At 54.7% G+C, this 18998-nt stretch overlaps 2 protein-coding genes across 3 annotated transcripts; one reads left to right on the plus strand and one right to left on the minus strand.

Annotated features, from left to right (window-relative positions):
• Nucleotides 1-64: 64 nt before the first annotated feature.
• Nucleotides 65-6926, minus strand: VAT1 (vesicle amine transport 1). The gene is given in 6 exon segments (XM_027516984.1): nt 65-1578; nt 1742-1983; nt 2520-2609; nt 2689-2883; nt 3277-3484; nt 6431-6926. Coding segments are annotated over 6 exon segments (1233 nt in total). The 5' UTR covers nt 6845-6926; the 3' UTR covers nt 65-1494.
• A 1398-nt stretch (nt 6927-8324) lies between these two features.
• Nucleotides 8325-14433, plus strand: RND2 (Rho family GTPase 2). Of its 2 annotated transcripts, XM_027516982.1 has the most exons (5): nt 8325-8473; nt 8959-9046; nt 10148-10257; nt 10939-11073; nt 11261-14433. In XM_027516982.1, exons 1-5 carry the CDS (start codon nt 8372-8374, stop codon nt 11525-11527), a joined length of 702 nt encoding a protein of 233 aa, XP_027372783.1. In that variant the 5' UTR covers nt 8325-8371; the 3' UTR covers nt 11528-14433. The 2 variants fall into 2 exon arrangements, with proteins under 2 accessions (XP_027372783.1, XP_027372784.1); XM_027516983.1 differs by lacking the exon at nt 10939-11073 and having other exon boundaries at nt 8344-8473.
• Nucleotides 14434-18998: the final 4565 nt, after the last annotated feature.

Here is an 18998-nt window from a genome sequence, read left to right on the forward strand (position 1 = left end):
AGCCTTCCGCTAGCTGTGCTGGCCTTCCACAAGCTCACCTTCCCCTTCACTATCAGAGGCAGGATCCAGGACGCAGGGTTTGGTGTTTTATTGACACAAACACAAAGGCAGCTTCGGTAATGGGGTGGGTACACAAAAGCGAAAACAATCACACTTCACGTTAATTCTGCCTCATTCAGACGATGAAGAGGCTGAGCCCCTCCCCCTCACCTCCCATTGGCAATGGCTCGGGCAATAACCCTCCCTCATCCCAGATCCCAGGGCAGAGGGAGCTACTGTACCCCTGCCCCAGGAAGTCCCCACTTTGGTTCCAGTGGCCCAGGTCCTAAACCACCCCACTTTGAACCCCTATTCTATCTCCTTACCTACGTAAACAAAGTCTGGGGCTGACTGAAAAGCTGCCTCCCTTGACGACAGGGAGAATGTGCTTTGATTTTTACGTTGGTCCCAGAACAAGACACAGATGGCATCGTCTCTCAGAGCTCTGGCTGGTAAATGCCACACTTAGCTGCAAGGTTGGGAAAGCTCTCCTGCCTCTTTCTCCTCCACCACCACAGAGAAATGACGGCCCCAGAGACAGGACATGGCCCAGGCCCCAGGAGGCTAAGGGCTGACCCCCCACCCACTGGCACACATACAGATTTTTGGCAGTGTTGTGGGACTGGGGAGCAGCGAAACCCCAGCTCCAGCAGGACAAGGAAGGCACTGGGGAGGACAAGGCGGGGAGGAGGTGTGAGGCAGGGACCTCCACATACACAAGCAAGGTTTCCTTTGCTAAGGCACTGAGAGCAAATCCAGAGAACTCAGTGAAGGGCTGAGGGGGCTCCACGTCCCTCCCACAGAGGGGGCAGGTCTGACTCCTGCCCCAGTTGGAAGAGGCACCTCTGGTTGAGAGCGGCAGAACACCTGGAGATGGGAGAAGCCCGATTGTGCTCGAGAAGTTGGCGACAGGACGAGGCCTTGCGACAAGGGGGGCTCTGGCTGGCCCGGGTTGAAGGGACACTAGGGCGACACAGGGACATGCTGGATTCACATAAATTGGCCCCATATCCTGAGCTGACATTTCAATTCTTTGGGGAGGTGTGGGGCAGGGGCATGGCGGTGATGAGGGGTAGGCGGAAGCACACAGAACAAGACGGGAAGGGACTGGCTAACCTTAATCTTGGCACAAAAGCAGCACAGTGGGCCTGGGGAAAGGGTGGGGGCAGGAAGCAGCTGGCCTCCCTCTGACCCTCCCTGTCCCCTTGGCAGGGCCCAGACATCCAAGTGGTCACTTCCCAACCTCTTCAGAGGGCAGGAAGGCGGGAGGGGGAAGCCCTGACTAAAGAGAAAGAACAGGGCACGGGAGAGGCCATCGCCACAGGGGCCTTGCGGGGAGAGAGGGCAACGTGCGGCGACGGAGGATGGACCGAACAGTGAGGGTCTGGTGGCCAACAGCATATGGCTTCCTAACTTCTCTCTTTCCCGGGCCCCGAGGGTTGCCTAGCCCCCGGCCTAGTTCTCCTTCTCCGGCCCAGGCACCAGGAGGACTTTGCCCACGTTTTTCTTCTCCTGCATCTGCCTCATGGCATCCGCCACCTGGAGAGGAAAACAAGACTCTGCTTTCAGCACCATCCGGCTCTTCTGGGAGCCGGCCTAAAGGGGTCAGCCCTCCTCCTCCTCCCTGGACTCCTCCTCTGGCAACCCCCAAGCCTTCCTGGGTGTCCTACCCAGGCCCTCCCTGCAGAGCCACCACACTCACCTTCTCAAAGGGCCACACGGAGTCAATACGGGGCTTGATGTGGCCCTGGTTGTATAGAGCAAGGAGGCGGGTCACCACACCGCTGACCAGCTCCACCTCGCCCTCCAGGTAGCCCAGGTGGAAGCCACACACGGCTCGGTTGGCCGGCAGCAGCTGCAGAGCAGTCACGCTGAACTGATTCCACCATGTGCGAGCCAGGGCCATCAGGTTCCGCTTGGGGCCCGTCAGCAAGTTGGCCATTCCTGAGGCATAAAGAGACACAGCTGTGAACCCAGGGGCCAGGCACATCCCTGCGTGTCTGGATTCATGCTCATCTGCCGCTGCAGGCCCCTTACAATTATCTATGCCGGCACCAGGAGTGACAGAAGAACCTTCTACCACCTGCTGGCTACCTGGCCCAACTGACTCAAAGACTGCTCTGAGCTTTACTTATTTATTTTGGGTGTGAAGTAGTTTTTTAAATGAAAATGCAGCTGGCCCAAGAAGCCTGGGAAGTAGGACAGAGGAAAGCAGACAGGTTGATATTGTATCAGGAATAATCCCCAAATGAGAACACAGAACACCGAATTTGCTATGACTCATGAAAGAGGACAGTAGGTACACCGAGGAGGCAGCAACCTGAATGCAGTAACCAGGACCATCCTAACAGCGATGCTTTCTCAGAGCACTGGAGTCTCCACACCCTCTGCCTTCAAAAGCCCCGGGCCCCTAATATCCCACCCCTCAGACCCACAATGCTTCCCCAAACTCCCCCTTCATCTCTGGCCCACTCACTCACCATAAGTGACTACTTTGCCCATGGGTTTGAGGAGGTTGTAGCCCTTGGCAGTATCTGACCCACCCAGAGGGTCCATGACAATGTCCACACCTGTCACAGAGTAAGGGGCCAAGAACAACATTAGGAGCCACAGATCCGGAGACTCGCCCCCTCCCCAGTCCCATGCCACCCAAGCCCTTCCCATTCCCTCAGACCTTTGGGGAGATCTTCTTGATCTCATCCACGTAGTCAGTCGTGTGGTAATCGATGGGGTGTGTGACTCCGTTCTCCTTCAGCACCTCATGCTTGCTGGCTGAGGCTGTTCCGAACACGGTCACATTCTCCACTGTTCGGCACAGCTGCAAGGCAGCCATACCCACACCCCCTAAAGCAAGACACTTTCGTAAGGAGGGGATATGGGTTGCCTAGCCACCACTCCCCATTCCTACCCCTCAAGGATCCAGCCCATCATTTTGCCTAGGTTCATCCTGAGGCTTTCTTCCATCACCCCATGTCTAATTTCCAAGACTGACAACTGGGGGGAGGGTGACTGGCAAGGAGGGGCTGCTGGGCGGGGGCACATTGCTATGGATAGCACACCAGGTTGGACCTGGTGCCTGAATGTTACCATGGCAACAACACTGCAGAGGCCTCTGGGCACCATAGGCCAAGGCAGCCAGTGTTGCCATGACAACAGTCCAGACATGCAGCAGGGAAGGGGCCTGGAAGGAAATCTGGGTGGGATAAGGGAAGTGGATAAATGGAGGGTGCCTGTCACCTGCAGCCATGTGTACCAAGACGCTGTGGCCAGGCCGTAGGTTGCCAAAGTCGAAGAGGACCATGTAGGCTGTGATATAATTGACCAGCAAGGCAGCAGCTTCTTCAAAAGTCATGGCCTCAGGCATCAGGAATGTCTGGGCCGAAGGCACAGTCACCTCCTCCTGCCACATGCCTGACCGGATCAACACCATCACTCGGTCCCCTATCTTGAAGAATGGAAAAAGAGACTGAATCACTTTGCTGTATACCAGAAACTAACACAACATTGTACATCAACTATGAAAAAAAAAAAGAGCATCATTCATTCATTCATTCATTCACCTGCTAGTAATTTACGACATTCCACAGTGCACAAGGCCGTCTTCCTGGCAATGAAGTAATAGTACAAGCAGCAGCAGGGCTCAGAGTAATGGTTATAATAATAATAGTAGTAATATCATCAAAAACAATAACCATGTATCTTTATTGACTGCTTACCAAGGGTAAGGCCTATTGTAATCATTGTATATATTACCAAGGGTCAGGGCCTATTGTAATCACTGTATATAAACATTCAAAACTCATGTCAGCTCCCTGAGGAAGATACTGGCCTTATCTCCACTTACAAATCTTACACTTTACTATTGTGTAAGAAGCATATAGTTGGGGCAGCATGAAATACTGGTGAAGATATCAAACTGCTCTGGCAATAAAAAAAAAAAAAGGCTCCATTGTTTGCTGACAGTATGATCTTGGACAAATAAACAGTCTAACCTTTTTGAGCCCCAGGTCTCCTATCTGTAAAACAGGGCAGTTAATGAGGGTTAAGTGGCAAAAAAAATATCATTCAGTGATTTTTTAGCCTAATATCTGGCACACAGTAAGAACTTCGTAGTGTTAGCTAATAATCATGACAATGATGACAATACCAGAAGCAAGGAGGGGCAGTCACCAATCTTAAAGCTGAAGGAATAGGGCAGTATGTGCTAAGGGCCATACGGAAGTGCAAGTAAAGGTCTCTGAGTAGCACCCAGGGCTCAGAAAGAACCTTCACCCAGTGACTGGGGAAAGGGGCAGTGGACAAGGAAAGCCACCCACACCATCCCACCTATCAGGAAAAGACATCGCTCTTCTCCTTCCCCAGGCCCTCAGCCAACGGCACAAGAGCCTCCTAGCAGAAGGGAAAGGGAGCAAAGAAAACAGGAGCTTTCCCTCTAGTTTAACAACCAGGGTCAAGGGGAGGACAGGGGAAAGGGGGCAGTCTGTGGAGGAAAGCCTCTCATGGTTCTCTGAAGAGCGTAAAGAGGGAGGTGTGGGATCTGTTCCAGGACAATCTGAGTCTGTCCTGGATCCTGCCAGGAATGATGGGAATTCGGCATAGTAACCAGACTTGAGATCCATGGGGTAGGGGGATGGGACACCCACACATACCCTTTTTTCATGCCCTCAAGCCCCCACACTCCACTGAGGAGGAGTACTGAGGGGAGACTAGCATCTTTCTTCACAAGCACTGGCCTGAGGAGGTCTGGGGAATGGCCTCCCCAGGACTCAGGACTATCGGACTCAGAAATAACCATCGAGAGCTGGGAAAAGTGTACTGGTCAGTCTAGGTGGTGGCCAGTCCCAGATTTGGTCCAGAACAAGATCTACTCACCAAGGCTAATGCTCCTCCCTCAGCCCAGGATCCCTCCCCAGCTCAGATATCAGAAGGGAGAAAGGGCTCTCCCCTCAGAATTCAGCCTCTTACATCAGATTCTTACCCTGGACAGGACATCCTGTATTTTCAAAGCGGAAAGTGTGGGGAGAAGGGGTTAGGTAGTTGGCCTTGAGCAGTAACATGAACTAAAACTCCCCCCATCAAAAAAAAAAAAAAAAAAATTCCTCTTAGCACCTTCCTAGAGTAGGATTAGTTAGAAGTCAGGGGAAAGGGTGGGGTGGAAGCTGAATCCAGGGAGAAGCCCTTTAAGGAGGAAAGCAATGTATGCTTGTACAATAAATCCAAAATTTTCAGCTTTGGGATCTGGGGCCCGTAGGTCTGGCATGATGAAGCCTGCCTTTGGTGAGTCTCTCCAGAAAGAGGCCTGATTTGAAAAGAAAACCCCTCAACAAACGATGTGCAAAGGCCTTATTACCCCAGGTCTCTCAAACAGTTGATCATTTGGATCTATTCGGTGTCTGGGGTTTTGGCCAAGATTAATGATAAATAAAAAGGAGACACAGACCGGCAGAGCTGGGCCAACCTGCTCACGGTGCCACACCCCCACCCCCTTCCCCGGTCCAAATGGGCACCAGCTCGGTTCCTGAGGCGAAGGTCCCCTCCGAGGAAGGCAGAGGTGGGTTCTGCCCCAAGTTCCCAAGGGCGGCGCCCCTGGGATCGTGGTCCGCTTGGCTGAGTCACGGGCGGAGGAGATATTGCAGTCACGGGAGACAGAGAGCCCAAGACAAAGATCCAGACACCCAATCTCGTCTCCTGCCCCACCAAAGCAGTCCCACTCCTACCCCTACCCCCACGATCAGCGGAAGGCCGGTGTGCGGGGAAGCGGGTGGCGGACTCCCTCTCCTTCATGATGGGCGTGCCTGTCTCCCTGGCCGGGCTCTGGGAGGGGCCGCCTCACACCCCCACAGACCACGGGGCAGCATGTGACTAGCGCTCTGGCACGGCCCCGAGCCCCCGCCCAACTCCGACTACAGAGCTCTTCAAGCTTCCTCGGCAGGGGTGAGGGGAAAGGCTCCCACCGTCACTCAGAGTCACAGACGACAATTACCCGCGGAGAGTTCAGGGGGCAGGGGTACCGAATAGGTTTCATGGGTGGTGGGAGTTGGGGGCGGGGGGGGGGGGGGTGCGGCCGGGAAGCTCACTGAGCGCATGCGCATAGGCTCCTTATTGTTTTCCCACCCACCCAGCACCACTGCCGCTTTTGGGCGGCGGCCACGATTAAAACGTTTGGGGAGCGGGCAAGGGTTCCATTTCAACCCCCACTCCCCAATATAAGTCCAATTCTCCAGGAGCCTCAGAGCACAGTCTCCTGTCCTGTGCTCTTCGGAGCCCGTCTACCCGGGTTCGTGCCAGTTTTCCCCAGCTCTGCCACACCCCCGGCGCCCGCCCACTCGTGCCCCACTGCCCGGTAGCCTGCTCAGCCTCTCCCCGCCCTGCCCCGCACTGGCCCGCTCACCTTGCGGTCGTTTACGCCCTCGCCCACAGCTATCACCACGCCCGCGCCCTCCATGCCGGGAGTGACGGGCAGCTGCGGGAGCCGATCGTACAGCCCCTGCCGGGCCATAAGGTCAGCGAAGTTGAGCCCGCAGGCCTTGACGCGCAGCGTCAGCTGGCCGGTCCCCGGGGCTGGGGGCGCGGCCGGCCGGGTCTGTAGCTTCACCTTGTCGTAGCCGCCGAAGCCCGTGAGCACCAAACAGCGCAGCAGCGGCGGCGGCGGCGAAGGGGCGGCGGGCCCCTCGGAGGCCGCAGACGGCTGAGCGTCGCTGGCTGCCTCCGCCTTCGGGGGCTGCGAAGAGGCATCTTCTCCAGCCCCTGCCTCGGCCGCCGCCACCACGGTGGCCGCCTCGGCTACCTCTCTCTCGGCGGACATGGCTGAGACTCGCGACGTGGGCGCACAGCTGGACTGAGTGTGCACCGCTGGGGAAGGCGGGGCGCGTCAGGACTAGCGCAGGCTGCGGACTCTGAGCGGGAGGGGCGGGGCGCCGAGGCGGGGGCGGGGCCTCGTGCGCCGACTTAAAGGGCCAGGGCCACCCGGCAGGTGCGGCGGGAGCGCGAGAAGGGGAGACCTCGAGCTTATGGGTACGGACTCACGCGAGGTCATTCTTGGGATCAGGAAGACAGCGAGTTAATTTATGTATTCATGACAAATAAGTTTTAAAATATATTGAGGGACAGTCTGAAGGACGATCCCAAAACCTGAGCTTACGTCAGATGTGGGGAGCCAGCCACCTGTGGAGCAGAACTCGACCCAGCTGGTCCTCAGGCTCTGACACTACCCATATGTGATCCACTCTTTGTGTTCTTGCAGTGGCAAAGCTGGAGCAGGGTGACCGAGCCATCTATCTTTGTTAAAGCTCTGTGCCTCAATTGTTCCTTCCGTAAAATGGAAATGATGTTGCTTGCTCCAGTTATCCTTACAGGGTAAAGATACAATTAAATCGAGTATCCTCTATTTAAAGAAGCGCTTTTGAAAGGTAAAAGATGCCATGCACATGCAAAACAGGTTTGATTAATGTTAGGCTGCGAATCAAGCCTGAAATGATTTTAGACCTTGTCTCTGGTTCCAGCAGGGCTGTCACCCTGGGCAGTTCTGTCTTCCTCTTTCTCTCTTCTCCGCGAAGCATCCACCAGAGGACGCAGCTTCCCCCAAACTTTCCACCCTGCGCTTGGCTGGAGAAGCTCAGTCCATGCTTCCCTGCTAGTCCGGGCCCGCGGTTAAATCACTGCAGCCCCAGACCCGACCGGCCGTTGCCATGGAAACGGAAAGCCATGACGTCACCATTGTCCTGGTAGGTGTGTTGGAGTCCTTTCCTACATATCCTCAAGACTCCCTGCCGGGACTTGAGAGTCAAAGAGAGACACTAAACCAAAAAGACTCCTTTTCCCCCTTACCTTCTCGCGCCCCCTTCAGTTCAGAAAGTGGATGGGTGCCCCCGCGCGTGTCCTCAGTAACACACCGACGTTCACGCGTGGGCACGCAGAAGGCCCAAGCCTCATGCGTGTGCAGCTCCCACCCTGCCTCTCAGAACTTTCCCCGAACTCCGCCCCAATCCCAGGACGGAGGAAGTGAAGTCAGTCAAACAACCCCGTTCAGCGGGCCCCAAACCCGCAGGGGCCCTATCACTCCGCGCGCAAGAACCCTGTTCCTGGGCCCCGGGCCCCGCCCCTCTCCTCTGGGCCCCGCCTCCCGGCAGCGCGGGTGGGAGGCGGGGCCGGGGGCGCGGCCGCCGGGTTGGGGGCGGGGCGGAGGGGGGGCCGCAGCCCCGGGCGGGGGCTCGGCGCGGGCCCGAGAGATGCCGGTGTCGGCGGCCCGAGCGGCTGCAGCTGCAGCGGCGGGGGAGGCGGCAGCGGAGCCCGGGAGGGGGGCTGCGCGGGGGGCCGGCGCGTAGCCGGGACTATGGAGGGGCAGAGCGGCCGCTGCAAGATCGTGGTGGTGGGGGACGCGGAGTGCGGCAAGACGGCGCTGCTGCAGGTGTTCGCCAAGGACGCCTACCCCGGGGTGAGGAACCGGCGTCTTGGGAGGGGGGCTCTGGGGCCGCGGGGGTGGGTGACTGGGGCCTGGGGGACGGACGGAAATGGGTGCTGAGGTAACCAGGGATCCAAGAGAGGGGTTTGGAGGACTGGGGAAGGCGTTAGGGTTTCTGGAAAGACTGCAGAGGTTTGGGGTGGGAGGAATTGGGGAGCAGGGTGAGATGAATGGGGCTTGGAAGAACCAGAGGATCCCGGAGGGGGCGCCAGGGAAATGTCGAGGGGGGTGGTCCTAGGCATTGGAAAGAGGAAGAATTAGGGCCTGAAAGGACCGAGAGGGGGGTCCGGGAGCCTGGCAGAAATTCCGCTGAGGCAGCCGCTCCCGGGATCTCCCCTTTGCCCAACACCGGACCAACTTGGGTCCTGGGGCTGGGCTACACGGGGTGTGGGAATTAGGAGTGCATTTGTCTGGGGTGAGGACTGGAGGATCTCATCTTGACCCATTCGTGTCTGCAGAGTTATGTCCCCACCGTGTTTGAGAACTACACCGCGAGCTTTGAGATCGACAAGCGCCGCATTGAGCTCAACATGTGGGACACTTCAGGTAGCCAAGTCCCTCTGGGTCACCCTGACTTCCAGGCCTCCCAGTAATCCCTCCCTGGACTAGATCCTTAGGCTCTAGTTCAACCCAGCCCGTCCATCCAATTCTGCTGCTGCTGCTGCTAAGTCACTTCAGTTGTGTCCAACCCTGTGCGACCCCATAGACGGCAGCCCACCAGGCTCCCCCGTCCCTGGGATTCTCCAGGCAAGAACACTGGAGTGGGTTGCCATTTCCTCCAACGCATGAAAGTGAAAAGTGAAAGTGAAGTCACTCAGTCGTGTCCAACTCTTAGCGACCCCATGGACTGCAGCCTACCAGGCTCCTCCGTCCATGGGATTTTCCAGGCAAGAGTACTGGAGTGAGGTGCCATCGCCTTCTCCAGTCCATCCAATTCTAGGAGGAAGGAAAATCAATACTCTGCTTAAAGCCAGGGAAACTGAGGCAGAGCTTTCAGAGACACATAGAAACCTTGACCTGAAGGAGAAAGCCTGTCCCATCAGCTGGATTCTGCATACCTGGGAAAGTTGCGAAGGAATGACTTTTGTTTTGGAACATATTTCTTAGGAGCTAAGGCTGGGTTTAGAAAAGACATTTAGAATTTCTTGGGGTGGGGGGGTGTAGCAGGAAACTGCTTCTCTAGACTGAACTGTAGAAATCCAAGATCAGTTCCCAGAAGGAGAGTGGAAGAGCTCTGCTCCTGCCCATTCATCTCCAAAAAGGGAGGGTGTTTTGTTTTGTTTTAAATTTTTGCTTGGCTCCCCTGGAGAGCTATAGAAGATGTCTGTCAAAGCCCAGAAAGCACATGCAAAATTTTGTGAGAATGTTGAATGATTTCATGAGCTTCTCAAAGACCCAGAAGAGATTAAGAATGATTACTTTTAGAGACCCCCCCTAGGGAAGTGAAGAGCTTATTTCTGCCCCCTAACCTCCCTTCTGTCTGCTCTCCTCGGAGAAACAGATTCCTTGATGGGGACTAATACCCACTGTTTCCCATTCTGCTCAGCATGCCTTAACCGCCAGGATTGCTAAGGTCTCCCATTCCCTTCCAGGCTTTCCTCACTCTCAGGACCCTCGTCTGTCCCCTCCCTCCCTGTCTTCTCTCAGGTTCCTCTTACTATGATAACGTCCGGCCTCTGGCCTATCCTGACTCGGATGCTGTGCTCATCTGCTTCGACATTAGCCGACCGGAAACACTGGACAGTGTCCTTAAGAAGGTGGGAGCCTGGGGAAGCAGGACAGCTAGACTGAGGGGGACAGGGAAACGCATGGGCCAGGAGGAGGGAGTTAAAGCCGAGCATGGCCATTAGGGAGAAAGTGTGTGACAACCTCAACTTTTCCCATCATCCCTGACTTCCTGGAAGTCAGTCCTAGAGCTGGATATGGCATCTGGGGGACATGGGGGACAACAGGGAGAAGTACTCAAGGGATTACTTGTCCCTGGATGTGGGAGCCCCTGGATGGTGGAGATGGGAATGCTGCTGCTGGAGCTCAGGAAAGCCCCTGTGGTGTCCTCTGCAGGCCCCTATTTCCATGCGAAAAGCCCATGGTGAATGGACAGAAGTCGGCTAAGGCAGCCCCAGTTCTCAGTTGCAGTTGTGGGAAGAGAGGGGGGATTGGTCTGTTCCCAGGAACAAATTTGGGAAAGGGGGTGGGAATGGGAAGTTTCCAAGCTGGCCAACACTGCATGGCCCCCACCCTTGCCTTCTCCTTCTTTCCCTTCTCCCACAGCTCTGCGTGCTTTTCAGCCCAAGCCCACCAGTGTCACCTGCTTGCTTAATTACATGGGAGAGACTAGAGGGGTGCATGATTCCTACATGCTGTGAGCCAGGGGGATGGTTCCTACATGTTGTGCCTCCTTCTACCGCTGCATAACTTTGTTTTCTTGCTCCAAATAGTGGCAAGGGGAGACTCAAGAGTTTTGCCCCAATGCCAAGGTTGTGCTGGTTGGCTGTAAACTGGACATGCGGACTGACTTGGCCACACTGAGGGAGCTGTCAAAGCAGAGGCTTATCCCTGTTACGCATGAGCAGGTGGGCCTCTTGATCTGTGACCTCTCACCTCTGCCCCTCACAGCCTCTTTTCTGAAAACACCCTATTTGGCTAATCCCTTGACCTGGCCTCTGACCTGATCCCTTAACCCCGTGCCCCAGCTTCCTTCCCCCTTGCTAAACCACAGGCTAAGTCCCATGACCCTCTCCACTCACTCCATCCTTCCAGGGCACCGTGCTGGCCAAGCAGGTGGGAGCTGTGTCCTACGTAGAGTGCTCTTCCCGGTCCTCTGAGCGCAGCGTCAGAGATGTCTTCCACGTGGCCACTGTGGCCTCCCTCGGCCGTGGCCACAGGCAGCTGCGCCGTACTGACTCACGCCGGGGACTACAGCGATCTGCTCAGCTGGCAGGACGGCCAGACCTGGGGAATGGGAATGGGAACGGAAACGAGGGCGAGATACACAAGGATAGAGCCAAGAGCTGCAACCTCATGTGAGGGGTCCTGTGGGAGGAGGCGGGGGGCCTGGGGCACAGTTGTCCCACTGCTGGTCCTGGCTTCCTGATCTCCTGACTCTATTTGGGACTTTAGGGCGGGCGAGTGAACAGTTCTCCCTGACAAGGGAGTTGGAGGCAGAAGGGTGCCACTGTTTCCCACATCCTCATTCCGCTCCTATCCAAGGCAAGTGGAGGGAACTAGCAGAGCAGGCATCTGGGCAGCAGGCTGGGATGGGGCCAGGGGTCTGGGGAAGCCAGCAGCAAGCAGTGACCTTGGTTGAGTCTCAGTGTATGAGGGGTGCCTTCCTCCCCACCTCCAGTCCCCATATCCTGGTCCTGGCACGCTTCCCCAAGGAAAGTGTCCACTCTCTGACCTTCTTTCTTCCTCACCTCTCACTTCCACAGCTGTTCTCACTCATCCTAACCTCCAGGCAACATGCACTAAATTAAAAAGCAAATTGAGGAGCCTCTCCCTTTCCCCCTGCCCCCATCTACCCACCAGTCCTAGCTCCCTCCCTCCCTTCCCCCAGTAGAGTCCAAATAAAGCCCATGTCCATGGAAAATGACTGTGGCTTTAGTTTTGTTGCTTTCTTTAAAAAAAAAAATCTACCAGTGTCTAGTAGCTGGAGGGAAAGTTAGGCTTCAGGAAGAACTTCCCTGTCGATGCCCACAGATAGAGCAGAGGAAAAAACTGTGAGTTGGATCAGCAGTGTTCTTTTAGGAGCCAGAGGTGGGAGAGAGAGGTGTCTTGGGACTATTCATCTCAGTTAATGAGCCAGACAATCCTAACGCCATTAGGGGGTTTTATAGTGGACTGATGTGCAATTCATTACTCAGCCCAACTGGGGCCCCCGCTAATGTGGGAGGGGGCCTGCTGAAGTGGTCCAGGACCCTTGATCACTATCTCCAGCCCCAACTTGGAATCAGCTGGTGCCCTGGGAGCTCTGGGGTAGGACATTAAAAGCCTCTGCATCCAGCTGACCCCATGCAGAGTGAAGTTTCCCAAGGGGACAGTCATTTGATTCTGGGATCTCCTTGGTGGCTGGGGCAGGTGCTGAATCCATCTTTCCATCCTGAGCAACTTGATGATTTTGGAGGGAGCACAAGATAAGAGTCGAGGGTCACACCTCCTCAACCTCCGCTAGAGAAGGAAAGCCAGTGGAGGGACTGGCCAGAGTACTTGTTGTCTAGAAAGACAGTGCTGGTCTGTTTTCTCCGGAGTCTGGTTTCGCATTGTCCTGTATTCCTTCCCTGGCTCTGATCCCACTGGCCTCTTTTCGGTGACATTCTCCCCCAGGAACCATCCATGGCTCTCCCCTCCCCCAGCCCCAGCCCGTTCTTGAGACACACTTCTGGGAGAGAACACAGACCTTACCCTCCCATCTGCTGGGATCCCCCTCTTCTAATTCACAGCCCCTCCCTCCCTCATTCATTGAACAAGTGTGTACTGAGCACCAACTGTGTGCCTGACACTGGCCTGGGATTCTGAAAGGACTAGTCTTATACTCTGGAGGCCAGCCCAGTGGGGAAGAGAGGTACCCCCAGTGTGATGGCGCCTCATTTGTGGGAGCTCCTTACAGCCTCAGAAGCCCATCCTCTGAGCCAGGTCCTTGAGGGTTGAAGAGGAGTTTGCCAGGCAGGGAAGGGGTAGGAAAGGCACTCTGAGTGGAGGATATAGCATGTGTGAACACGTGGAGATGAGGAAGAGCATGGCACGTTTGTGGCTGCCATGGCGGGGAGAGAATAAGACAAGGCTGGGAAGGTACATTGATGCAGGCCCCGCAAAGGAACCAGGAGTTCATTCTGGGGATGTGAGGTGGCCAAAGAGGTTTCAAGCAGAAAATGAAGTGACCAGATTTGGTTTTTTAGATAGATGGTTGTTTGGATGAGGTGACCCAGGGTGGGGGTGGGGGCTGGGCTGGGGGGTTCAGCTCTGTGATGCTATTAAAGCTGTTAAAATAGGTTTTCCCTTGGGACTTCCCTGGTGGCCCGGTGGTTAAGACTGCTTCCACTGCAGGGTGCATGAGTTCCGTTCCTGGTCAGGGAACTAAGATCCTGCATGCTGCATTGTGTGGCCGAATAGCTTCTCCCTTCCCTTTGCCAGGGTCCAGTCTTAGAACCAAGGAAATCCCCACCCCCTCCTGGCTTGTCAGACACTCCATATTCTCCCTCTTCCTCTGAGACTCTGTCCATCTCAGCCAGTCTACTCAAGGATTCCGGGACAGCTTCAAGGGCACTGGGTACCCCACCCTCTGAAACTGAGACCAGTTTAGGGGCTAACTCCAAGATCCTCTGCAAGTCCTGGACCGAGGGCGCTGGAGAGGGCTGGGGCCCAGCTCTGTGGATCTCAGTCTGGCCCTAGAGGCCTGACCCTTCCCCAACGGGGGCCTGACTACCATTGTCTTGGGATTTGGGGGCTGTGGCTTCTCATCACTTTGGTACAAAGCAGGCTCAAGCCTGTAGCTGCCAAAATACATCCCAACCTCCCTCTCCTGCCAGGCTCAGGGAGCGCAAATGCATTTCAATATCTGCCTAAAGCAAACATAATTAGGAAGATAAATCAGCTGGAGGAACCCCCAAAGTTTAATACATTTCCAGTACCACCGGGAACAGATTTTTGTCCCCTCTGCAGGTCTGGGCTGCCAGACGTTTTATTTGCACGGAGGAGGCTGTGCCTCTGGGCTGAGGAGCCCAAAGGATAGGAGGAGGGAATGGGACTGTTCCTGTTCCTAGATCCTCAAAGGCCCCTGCTGGCTGGAATGGGGGGGATCTACCCCCACCCCAGATGCAGAAGTCAGACCCAGCTTCCTCCCCTGCAGCTGTTTCCCCCACAAATTAGACACTCCTTTGGGAAACAATGTAGCCTCGTTAATCATTTAATGAAATAAACAACTAATCACACTGTGATGCCGCCAGTGTTTCTTAACACACTCCCCCGCCCCCAATCAGCCTGCCTTGGAGGGAGGAGGGGAAGGAAGGGATGGCAGAGGGGAAGAGCCTACAGCTGACAGAGGTTCATTCCCCTCAGGACCCCAGCCTTTCCAGAAGGGACGGTCTTGGAAAGTGCTTGAGATCTGGAGGCAGAGGTCCAAGGGTCTGGGTCCCCGCTCTGCTGCTGCTTCCCTGGGGAGCCTTGGAGGAGCCCTGCACACGTCTGAACCTCGGTTTTCACACATGGAAAAGGGAGTTGATGGCCACATCTGCCTCACTGCGCTGTTGAGGATTCAGAGAGGAGAAAGAATGTACAAAAGTTGTTTGACCCTTTGGATCAGACCCCTTTGGGTCTGAGTTGCTGTCAAGCTTTATTATTTACAAGGTAGACACCAGGCTTGACTGTCTCTAAAGCAGGCCTGATGGAAGCAGGAAAAGCTTCTTTGAGGGGGCCTCTTGTGCTGGGCTTCAGGCTGGAGGAAGATCAGAAGACAGGAAGGGGAGCTCAGATGTCTCCACACCTATCCTGAGGGCCAGAGAGAGCTCTAGGGACTCCTCCAAAGGCTGATGTCCTTTGGTCTCCATTTTTCTGAACTCCACTCATTACTACCTTTTCTAAAGTCTGGGTGAGGGCCCCATGTTGCCATAGTAACCCCACTCCAGATACACGCAGACTGGTCAGAGCTGGGGGCTCAGGTCACGTCCCTGAGGTTCCTGGTGGATGCCAGAACACTGGCAGGTGATCCTAGTACAGCTGTCTCCTTTGCTCCACTCTCTTCCCCAGGAAAAGGGTTCAGCTCTTCAGAACACCCCCCCCTTTCCTCTCTGCCAACAAAGGAGTTCTACACAGTGCAGCCCCCTCCCCCTCTCCCCCCTTCCAGCTGGGTTCCCAGGTCTCTCTCCCTTTCTAGCCAACCCTCTACTCCTTCTCCTCAAGGCTGGGAGTGAGGGTCAGAGAGAGGGGAGGCTCCCAGTGTAGGCATGTGGGGTGATTCCCAAACAGCTACCCGCCCCCCCAACCCACCCCCCTGCTCCCCAGCAGCCAAAGAGACAAGAGGGACACATACATGAGTGTTCCTCCCCCCTAAGAAAATGCCTCTGCTGTTGACTCCTAAATAACAGATGTCTGTCTGCATATTAATAGGATTGGACGAATAATTGGTGAGTTTTTCATTCAGTGTCAGAATGAACCCGGAGGCCTTATGTTCATGCACACAGACACCCACTCACCCCGAATCTCCCCTTCCCCCAGAGCACAATGAGACAGACGCAGATGCTGGCAAGCTTGACCCACAAAGGGGAGGGGCAGACAAGGAAGTGGGAGGAGGTGTCAGCAGGAGGGGGACTGCCACAGTCTGGGTCTGTCAGTTTTCTCCCTCTTGACTGCTATCTTACCAACCCCCCACCCCTACCAGGGGCAAAAGCTTGCATCTGTGAGATTTCACCATCATGCCAAAGGGGCCCAGAGGAAGGTGGGACCTGAAGGTAGGGAGTGGGGAGGCAGGTTCTGCCTCAGAGAAGCAACAAAGCAGTGGCCTCCTTCAGCAACGTTTTACCTAAATGAACCTGGAATCAGGGGCCCCCATACCCTGCTTTAGCCTCTGTGCCGGAGAGCGATGAGGAGCGAGGTGGAGATTTTTGAGTCAGATAGCTGCCATTTGGCAGCTGGGTGCTCTTGTGCAATTTCCCCAGCCTCTCTGAACCTGTCTCTAAGATCACTGCCTCCAACAACTGAAAGGATGGAATGAGGCAACATGTATCATGTGTCTGTTCTAGTGCCTGGTTTATAAACCGCCCCCCTCCACACCCCAACAATCCCCTAAACACAGGAAGACAGTTTCAAAATTGCTGCCTTTCCTGCCAGACCCACCCTCGTTAGGGCAGGGGTTAATTAGAAGTTTAGTAATTATCCTAGCTGCCTAGAAACCAGGAGGAAAAAAATACAGAGAGAGCGGGAACATAGAGAGATTAGAGAGACACAGGAGAGAGAATTGATGAAACCCAAGGCCTGGAACAGAAGGAAGGAGACCACAGAGAGGTAGAGGGGCAAGCTGGGAATGGAAAAGGTGTGGCAGGCCAGTGGAGTGAAGCCTGAAATGAGAGTCTAGAAGTGAGACTATAGATTCTAGAAGCCCCAGCTCTGCCATGAACTCGCTGTTTGACTTTAGCAAGTCTCATCCTCTCTTAGCATCTTAGTCTCCTCATCTGTAAAATGAGGGGGTTGCCTTGCTCTTGGGGTCCCTTCTCATTGTGTGAAAACAGGAGTTGCAGTGGCGGGGAGAGGGGACAGGGGAGGGGAGGCGGGCTCCCCCCTCCCCCCCAACTTACTATGGCCCATCAGTCACTCTTGCACTGTGTCCTCTTTCCCTTGGTAAATGGATCTGCTGCGCCAGCAAACAACTGTCCATTGTGTCCTAATGAGGGACGAGCAGGGAAAACCAATCACTTATGATGCAAATGAGCGGCGGCTGCGGCCTCCTCGCTTTCACTGAATGCTGTATGCAGCGGCGGCGGCACTGCCCCAGTTGGGCCTTTCTCCCCAGCCCCAGTTCCCATCTGGTCCTGCTGGAGGAGGGGGCGGGCCCAGACTGGCCTTCCCATTGTCGTTCTTTGCCACTCCCGGCAAGGGGGCTCCACCCTCACAGCCTCCCAGAGGCCCAGCTTCTCTTTCCTACGCCAAAGAGCTCCCAGGGCAGCTCTGTTCTTGTTTTTTAATTAAAGTGAAACCCACATAAGGTGAAACTATCCATTTTAAGGTGTACAATTCCGTGGCATGCAGTGCATTCACGGTGTAGTGCAACTACCGCCTCTCTGGGCAAGGATGTCATGCTCCTCTGTCCCTCTCCACACCCCACGGGCTCCAGAGGCACAGGGAAGCTACCGAGGCCTCAGCAAAGAGTTGGAGTAATGGAGGTTGGTGTTGGGCTAAAGGCTGAGAAAAGCCCAGAGCTGGCCTGGGGGTGCGGAGAAGACAAAGCCTGCGCTTTAGGATGGATCCTGGGGAGAGGGATCAGGCTTTGGTGGGAAGCAAGAGATTATCACTGTCTTCTCCAGCACAGCCCTGGGACCACATCTTCAGGGAAAGGGCTCTTGTTTTTTAAATTAGTTAAAATTTAATTTTAATTATTTAAAGTAATTAAAGGGCCTGACCCCTGAGTCAGGCCCACGGGCTTACTTGCCCTCGGGCATGTGGGATCTGAGTTCCCCATTTGGGAGTTGAACCTACTTCCCTGGCATTGGAAGGCCAATTCTTAACTCCTGGACCATCAAGGAAGTCCCAGGAAACAGCCTCTTGAATTCCTGTAGAGATTTTTTTTCCCTTAATTTTTCCGACATTGGGTTAGAAACCAGAGGCTCCAGCACAAATCTCGGTTTCCATGGCTTTCACAGCCTCTGTATGCTTGCTAGATGATGATCCCACCAGAAGGCTTCTCACCCTGGCAGCTGCAGAGCGTCCTGAGACAGCCCCCAAAGCACTTTGCCTCCAGGAGAGACCTCCCCTCACCAGACCCCAGGCTTCACCAAGGGAAGATTTTTCTCTCCACTTGGGACTAGTTTATTGCAGAGTCCCACAGCCTAACAGCTGGGAAGACCCACATAAGTAGTCATTTGAGTTTCTCCTGCCATTTGGTTTGAGATTGTTTTCAAGAGAAGATGGCAAACATCTGCTTACCTGTGTCTGTTATCTTTGGATTCACCTCATTCCTGCCTCCCACCCCCACCCCAATCTGGGACATGTGGTGATGTTTTAAACAAAAAAAAACACAAAATCTCTTCTGGAACTAACCAGTGCCAACTGCTGTAGGATTGCAGAGGAAAAGCTTTACAGGGTCACAAACTTTATCTTTCCGTATCCCTACTCACCCGGAGTCCACACACTGTCTCTCAGACAAAACATAGCTCAGACACCATAATGAGAGCATTTTCATCTGTGCTCTAATGATAGGGAGTCCTGGATTAGTCAGTCCTAGGTGTGCCATCAATTCACTGGGTGACCTTTGACCAGACCCTGGACACTTCAGTTTTTGTTTTGCTGCGTGGTGCAGCTTGCAGGATCTTAGTTTCCCCAACCAAGGACTAAGCAGTGCAAGCGCCAAGTCCCAGTCACTGCATCACCAGGGAATTCCCATGGACCTCAGTTTCATCACCCATAAAGTGAGGATAACAATCTCTATCCTAGTGATCTCCTAGGGAGCCAGCAAGGAGAGAGAAATAATGGTTGTGGCAGTGCTTTGAACTTGCAAGATTATAGTGAGCATCCTAGTTATTTCTCCAGTGATGGTGGCACAGCAGCTTATCTGTTGCGAGTATTCAGTCTGTGGAAGGCCTGCTGGAGGACACATGGGTGGGGAAACACCTTCTTTGTCTGGGTAGGTAGTGGTTTGACTCATCACAAAGCAGTGGGCTTCATGAGATCAAGGAGGAAATCTGTAGGTGTGGGCTTAGAAGAGGAAGAGTGATTCTTGGACATTTGGATCTCTCATACTATTTCTAGAATGAATTTGGGTGCTAGAAAAATGGGTGGGAGGGACTGAAAGAAA

This window comes from Bos indicus x Bos taurus, chromosome 19, assembly GCF_003369695.1.
Source record: "Bos indicus x Bos taurus breed Angus x Brahman F1 hybrid chromosome 19, Bos_hybrid_MaternalHap_v2.0, whole genome shotgun sequence".
NCBI classification, from domain to species: Eukaryota; Metazoa; Chordata; class Mammalia; order Artiodactyla; family Bovidae; genus Bos; species Bos indicus x Bos taurus.